At 32.9% G+C, this 8,251-nt stretch overlaps 1 protein-coding gene across 1 annotated transcript; it reads right to left on the bottom strand.

Annotated features, from left to right (window-relative positions):
* Window positions 1-447: 447 nt before the first annotated feature.
* LOC114256226 (cytochrome P450 736A117) lies at window positions 448-3,091 on the bottom strand. The gene is made up of 2 exons (XM_028195841.2): window positions 1,809-3,091; window positions 448-1,326 (listed from the first exon to the last, which is right to left on the bottom strand). The coding sequence occupies exons 1-2, from the start codon at window positions 2,814-2,816 to the stop codon at window positions 715-717; spliced, it is 1,620 nt and encodes a 539-aa protein (XP_028051642.2). The 5' UTR covers window positions 2,817-3,091; the 3' UTR covers window positions 448-714.
* Window positions 3,092-8,251: the final 5,160 nt, after the last annotated feature.

Raw genomic sequence — 8,251 nt, forward strand, 5'->3', positions numbered from 1 at the left:
GTTGTTATGAATATATATGAAGGCTATTTAATACTAACAATGATAGTCTCGTGAACATATGCTCATAATACAAAATTTCAACATGCTAATATAAAAATACATAACATGATATCCAAGTTTTGTTTGACAAATTTAACCTAAATCCAAATAAACATTCATTAGTAATAAAAAAAATCAAGTAGAAAGGAATGGAATTTTGATGATGAGAGAGGGAGAGAGAGAGAGCTATATATGATCATCTAATCTTGGTAGTAAAATACATCTTCTAGAACCAGAAAATTAGACACTTAAAGCAGATAGATCTAAGATTTCTGCATAAATATTATATGCATTTTTTGGTATTTGAATAGCTTAAAGAAAGAAAAATGAGAAAAGTGATCACATTCATATATAGAAAATTTCTTGAAAATAGCTGTAACGATATTGCAGTAGTACTAAGATTGTGAATTTCAATCATCCAGGTATAGTGTCATAATGGGTGGTGGTAAACGTTGAAACCATTACATAACATCGGCCCACTTTTTAAATTATGGATCAAGGTCATACTAGAACAAGTGAATGTGATGACCACATGACATTGTACAAGATTTAAGCATTGGTTTGACTGAAAAATAGTACCCTTACGTTGAGCCTTATGTTGAAAGTATCTACTATCATATAAAGAACATAGGAAGGTCACAAGGAAAAACATTCCAAATTTTAAGTAGATTTGTACTAGCTTGAGCATGCAGTTGCAATGGCAAAAAGAGGAATCCTTTTGTGGATTGTGACGCCAGGGCATTCAGTGATGTCCAAATCCTCAGCTTTTGCTCCACCTGGTAATTGCCAATCAAACTTGTTCACCAGATTTGCTAACACCAGCTCATTAACAGCCATTGCGAACGAGATTCCTGGGCAACCCCTCCTTCCAGCACCAAATGGAATGAATTGGAAGTCCAACCCTTTGTAATCAATAGGAGAATTTAAGAACCTCTCTGGCCTAAACTCCTCTGCTTCATCCCATACAATAGGGTCTCTCCCAATTGCCCAAGCATTGGTGATAACCATTGTTCCAGCAGAAACATCATATCCCATTACTTTGACATCATGCCTTGCTTCCCTTGCAACTAGTAATGGAATCGGAGGATGAAAACGTAAAGTTTCTTTAATCATGGCTCTCAAGTAGTGCATTTTTTCCAAATCTTCATCAGTTATGTCCATTTTTTGTCCAAGAACCTCCCTCACCTCAGTCTGCACTTTCTTCATGATTTGAGTGTGTCTTAACAGCTCTGTCATTGCCCACTCTAGAAGCGTAGAGGTAGTATCAGTTCCAGCTGCAAAGGTAGTCTGCAAGAAATTATATATGATAAATAACAAATCTGTTAATCAAATTAGTGGAACAATTCTTAATACTATTGGAGTCAAGCATGAAGCTTCAGTACTGCACGGTCTACTTTTTGACTCACTACCTTCAAATTCTATAATAAAAGAAAAAAGAATATATATATATATATATATAATTAATTATTGGACATTCAATCCTTTTCTTTGAACTAAAAAACTAAAAATTATGAAACTTGGTTTTTAATCATTATTTTGTATATAGTGAAGAATAAGGAAAAACTTTATGAAGAGACTCCAGTTCTACTGCAAATACAAAAAACTAATTATAGAACTGGACACAAAACACATATGAATTGATCAGATTTTTTATAGGGTTGTGGGTGGAGTATGTTTTGTATCGGGTTTCTGTGTTGGTAGACTTATTGAGAGATTCACATATGCTAGTAGAATGGTAAAAAAATGCAGGGAGAGATGGAGAGCCTGACCAAAATAAGAGCTTTGATGCTATCTCTATCGATAGGAACACCAGCACTGTTTTCTTTGTATATGTGAAGCAAACTATCAAGAAAGTCCTCCCTGCCTGTATATCCATCTTGACCACCATTACTATTATAGATCTCTGTTTCCAAACCATTCAAGCGCTCTTCAACTACACCCTCAAGAAATTCATCAAGTTCTGTGGCCACCCTCCCTACTTCAACATCGAATCCATTGACTCGGCTAAGCCAACCGAGCCATGGAAATAACTTCCCAACGTCGAATCGGCTTAATAGCCCTAAATAGTCCTTCAATAGCTGTTTGAACTTCTTTCCACTTTCTCCACCACCATACTTCCTCCCAAAAGCTGCCTTGCTTATCACATCATTTGTAAGTGATGTAAACATTTCACTTAAATTCACCGGCAATGACAAACTAGACAGCTCAGTAATCTTGTTCATCATGTCGGCTATTTCTTCTACTCTCACACTATGAAAAGACTGAACTCTCTTATTACTCAGAAGCTGGAGCACCATAATACTTTTCAACTGCCTCCAAAGTTCACCATAAGGTGCCACTGATACTGCCTTACAGTCATACATGAGTCTCTTGAAGATTCTTGATTTGGGCCTGTTTGCGAAGATGAGATCATGGTTTTTCATGATCTCAGAAGCTGCATCAGCAGAGGAAATGACTAGTGCAGGTACATTGCCTAGGTGAAGCAGCATGATCGGCCCATGTTTTCTAGCTAAGGATTGGAGTGAGCGATGCTTCAACAAGCCCAATTGGTGTAAGTTTCCTATAATTGGGAGCTTTGGTGGTGAAGGTGGTCGATTTTTTCTGTTAGTTGGACTGTTAAAGTGCCATTTGATAAAGAGGAGGAACACCAAGAATATGGAAAGAAAATAAAGCGAAAAGGGGTTCAACAAGAAGGAAGGTCCTTGTTGCTCTAACAATTGTAGAAATCTAGACATTTTCATATGCATGCATTTAGTAAAACTGAATTCAGAAGACATTTTTATCTTATCAAATTCTTTACATATATGTATTGGTAATATGCGGGTCTGTCCAAACTAAGAAGAGAAATACAAGGAGATGCCCCAATTGATAGAACATCAGCACATGCTGCCCTTCAGTCAATTGAATTCGAATAGAATGAAAAGCCGTAAGAGGCACAACTAGACTCCAATTATGTACAGAGAAGTTGAATCCTTTATATCATGTAATAGAGCTGATGTCCTTTCGAGGCAATGTCACCATGCCAGCACTAGAAGTTCAAGTTTCAAGTATTAGGTTGTATTTAGATTATGAATTTATATAGAAATTTGTAAAAAAAATAAATTAAAACATGCTACATATATTGATATCTTTTATTATATTTTCTCACATCTAGATACAAGTGAGTGAATGAGTTTCGTAAGAGGTTACGGGTGCCAACACTATAGAAGACAGGAAATTAGTCCAAGTGCGCGTAAACTGACCGAACACCTGATTATAAAAAAACAAAAAAATAATATAAAATAATAAAAAATGGATGACAAAGCAATGGCTAACAATTAATGTATGGAAGGACTCCAAATTATAATATTATACATATAAAAATTATTGTAGTGGAGATAATTATGCACATAAAGAATCTTTTGACGTATGATGAAAATAAAAAATTATGATTGATGTCACATTGAATGTCAATATAGTTGGGATATAATATTTTAACAATAATGCAGTTTTCTTTAAAACATTTTCCTTTATTAATAAAATTTTATTTATTTGCTAAAAAAATATAAATAAATAAATAAGTGTAGCTATCTGTGTAGCAAACCATCCAATCAAAAAGAACTTTCTTTCAAATTTTTTGCCGTCTAAAGATTCTCATTTGTTGTTGGCAACAAAGATTGCGTATATATAACTAAGGCCTCATTTGTTGCTACCAATGGCGACAATTGACTATGTAAAAGGGCCGGCCTAGTTGTGTGTAGATTCAAGATTAGATAAGCCTTCTTAGCATATGTATGATTAATTAATGAATATTATTCACAAGACTAATACTAGGCATTATTAGAGATATTGTCGCATTTCTTCCCCTTGTTGCAATTCTCTTAGGCCCCGTTTGTTTTCAGAGATAGAATGGAGGGGATTCATAGTGAGGGAATTGTTAGTGAGGGAATTAATAGTGAGGAATTATTTTTATATAAAATAATAAAACAAATAAAAAAATATAAAAAATTAAACATTAATATTTAAAAAAAAATTCCCAATATATAAAAAATAAAATAAATAAAAAAATTTTTAATCCCCTCACTATTTTTCTAATACCATCTCTACCTGCTCCTTACCAATCCCCGTTCCAAGGCCTTTACTAATACCAAGGGATTAGTAGTTCCCTCCCCATCTCTCAAAACAAACACCCCATATAGTAGTCCCACCTCACTATCAATTCCAATCCCCTCCTTATAACCCCAAACAAACGGGGCCTTATAATAATTTAGTAGTAGCTTTCTATAGCTGTAATATATTTCCCTTCTCCCTTGTTTTCTTCTTCTAATCAAACCATTCCTAGAACACAATATATTGAAAACCTTGAAATTAAGCCATGCAACAACCGTACCATTTGCGGTTAAATTTATGAGAGTGTAAATAGTACTGATGTGCTCTCATCTTGAACACCCCCCCCCCCCCCCCCCAAAAAAAAAAAAAAAAAAAAAACTTGGTTTGGTTTGGTTTTAACAATTTATTTTTAAAACATTTTTGAAAAAAAAAATAATTCGGTGAAAAAATTAATAAATTTATTTTATTTTATTTTTTTGGGTTGGGGGGGGGATAAAAATAATTTTTTAAAATTTTAAATTATCTTTTTAGTGTTTTTTTTAAAATTAATTTTAATTCTTAAAGAAAATCACAAAATTGATTATGAAATTAAAACCAAACATTAACGTTTGGAAAAAGAGCAGGCTTCAAATTCTAAATAAAAAAATAAGACTTCATTTCATTAGGGTTGTGTAAAATACTACTCAATCTGTTAAATCGCACTGATCCACATTAATCCACACCGCTTTATCCACTAACTACAGATTAAACTTTAAAGTTTATAATCCGCATTCGAAATCACTCCGCTCCGCTATACTTAGGGTTGGTTTGGGATGTCCTAAAAAAGTGCACTTTTTGACTTATTGGTGGGTTTGGGTTGGGTTTGGGTTGGGTTTGATGTGATGTGTTAGAGAGGTGATGTGATTTAAATAAGATGATGTGACTTAAATAAGATAGTGACTTTTTGGCTTTTTGGCTTATTTAGTATATGCCAAACTAGCCCTTAATACATATATATTTTTTAATCTCTAATGAAATATTAAAGTAAAAATGAATGTAAGAAAGATTTAAGATGTGAAATTTGTTACAAATTATTAGTTATATATATGAAACATATTCTATAAAATTTGTTTGTATTATATATATAAAAAATATTATGCAAATTAGTATTATATATTATGTAAATGCTTGATAATTGGTTAGAATATTCTTCAATCTGCCAATTAATTCAAAACCACCCAAACCGTGATTTGCCAATTCATCGATCAACCAATCCATCATTTGATTTATAATTTTATTCTCAAACCGCGTGAACCGCACCGCACCGCACCGCACAACCCCTTACATTGCATAATGTTACATTACAGTTTCCTTTTTTTGTTTTTAATTTAAAAGGTCTTCGAAATTACAAAAAAAAAAAAATAGATTGATAATTATTTTTATTTTTGAAAAAGTCAGAACAATTTTTGAAATTTTGAAAACTTTTAGAATTAAACTATATAAAAGAAAGTAGTTTTTTTTTTTTTGAAAACAAGTTTTAATTATCTGCTCCCTCTTCTGCCACCTTTGATCACTGCCCATTGCCAAAGAACTAGATGGATGTATGCTATATATATACTAAAGAAAATGAGATTTCTAATATGAAGAGCCTTCTGAAACTCAAAACTCCCATGTTATTTTTGTAGATTTTTTATTTTTTAAATAATTAAAAAAATCTTCGACTGGCTAGCTTTTATTAGCTTTTATGGAATCATTTAAAAAAAAAATTCTTATTCTGTCTTGATTTACACATTTTAAAAGGAAAGTTAATTAATCTATTTAAAAATTTAAATTTAGAAATTTGAAAAAGAAAATTAACTAATCAATTTTAAAATTTATTTTTTTTTAACCACTAAAATATAGGAACCAATTCATATCTTCCATCATCTTCCATAGATTTTTTCTCTTGATGTCTAATAGTTTTATTTGCAACGACATTCCAATCTATATATCTATATTATAGAAAAGAGACATTTCATTAATAAAGGCAGCGAAAGCTTCAAAATTTCGTTTGAAAATTTTAAATTTTAGTAATTAAATAAAATATAAAAAAATTATTGGTTGTTATCCTATCCTAAAAAATTTCATAACCAATTAACCTATCTCACCAAAAGATTTTTACAAGATTATTGACCCATGATCCCCATAATTTTTGTAACACCCCAAAATAAACACAATATACTTATCTCATAACAACTAATAAATAGCAACATAAATGGAATGATGAGCTTTCATTAATCAGAGTTCGATATAAAAAAAATGTGACATATGCGATATACATTTATAAACGGTACATCCTAAATTTACAGCATGTGTTCCAAGATAGTGAAAAGAAGTGAATGCTAAATAGATAACCATATGCCCTAATGGCTTACATCTTTTCAAGTCAATGCTTGGGTACATCAAAAGTGAGTCTCAAGCTCAATACAAATAAAGCCCTAGGCTTGTACAAAATTTAAATACAAGATAACAATAATGAGCCTTTAGTTCCACAATCCTCCCAAACTAAGCTCTTGGCGGAGGCATATCACCAGTACCTGAAAATAGTTTCCTCATATAGGGTGAGCCAAAGCACAGTAGAAATACTACAACACAATGTATAAATCATGTCAATGCCATAAGGTGAATGTATATGCAATGCCTGTGCCAAAACGTTTTACATTTCTTTTCAAAATCATGTCATGCCAAGTTTATATAACAATTCTCAAAATCATGTCCTTTACCATAGAAAACAGGGGGAGATCTCAAACTAGTACAACATTTCACGGATATTTCGTCCGTGGGAAACTGTCAAACGATACCTATGTAAACGTAGCTTATATAAGCACTACTATTTCCATTTTACTGATATTTCGTCCGTGAGAATCGGCACCCATGTATACGCGCGTTTTTCAGAACTTTTATCCTGGACACTCAGGGTAACTTGATTTGGTGATACACACTTCTTTCCAACGTTCACCACATTTTCTCAAAATCATATACATTTTCAATGTATTAAATAAGCAACAATGTTCAATGCACACTGATGAGAAATTAGTTCTAGTTCACTTAATTCTCATGCAATTTCTACAACACTCATAGCTATCTTCAACCGATAGCCTAAAACAAATATCTCTAAGTAGATAAATAAATTTCATTAAAGATACACTTTTCCAAAACGTCAAATGGGAGTGATAACACATATCTAACTCTACCCTCATCATCAATATCTATTTAATTTTACAATTTCCAATATCAAGTTCACTTTACAATCTCAACATTTACATTTTACGGAAAAATCCCTCTCTTTGAAAATCCATTTCAACGTAAGAAAAAACTCATTTCAACATATATCAACCCCAAATTTATACTCACAACCTTTTTCAAGAAACCATTTGAAAACCCCTCTTTTACATTTTGATTTTAAACCCTAGGTTTTTACCAAAAACCCCCAAACCACCATAATCCTTTGAAATAGCAAATAGCAAAGATAAAACCCATACTAGAGTGTGGAGAATCCCTACCTCGAAGCTAGAAGGCTAAGGAGAGAGTGAAGAAACCTCAAAAAAGCTGAAATCCACTTTTGTTCGGATGAAAATAGAGCCCACGGAATGTTCTTCCTTTTTTAACAAAGGGAGTAGGGTGAAGAAATCACTAGATCTTGGTGTTTTTGTGAAGAGAAGGTAAGTTTTAGAGAGAAAGTGTCTAGTTCTAGGGTTTTTAGAGCGTTTAGAGAGAGAGAGAGTGAAATGAAAAGGTGACCTAAAAAGGTGGTTTTGCAATCTAATATACGCACAGACCGCTCGAGCGCAAGAAGTGACGCTCGAGTGTCCAGACACAAAAATCATTATCACTCGAGTGCAAGAAATGATGCTCGAGCGTCAAGACACAAGGAAAAAGGCGTCATCGCTTGAGCACCATAAGTGACGCTTGAGCGGAAAATACAAACTCTCAAAAATTTTGCAAACCTGCCAAAGTGCTGGGAGTTGTCAATGACCACTCGAGCACAAGAAGCTACGCTTGAGCGTAAAAGCCAAATTCTTGAAAAACAAGCTACCAACTTGTTCCAAATAGAACAAATACAACCCAATAACCAAACTCAAAGAGGTATAAGGGAAACAAGACA

Source organism: Camellia sinensis, chromosome 4 (genome assembly GCF_055761805.1).
Source record: "Camellia sinensis isolate YWXY chromosome 4, ASM5576180v1, whole genome shotgun sequence".
Lineage (NCBI taxonomy): Eukaryota > Viridiplantae > Streptophyta > Magnoliopsida > Ericales > Theaceae > Camellia > Camellia sinensis.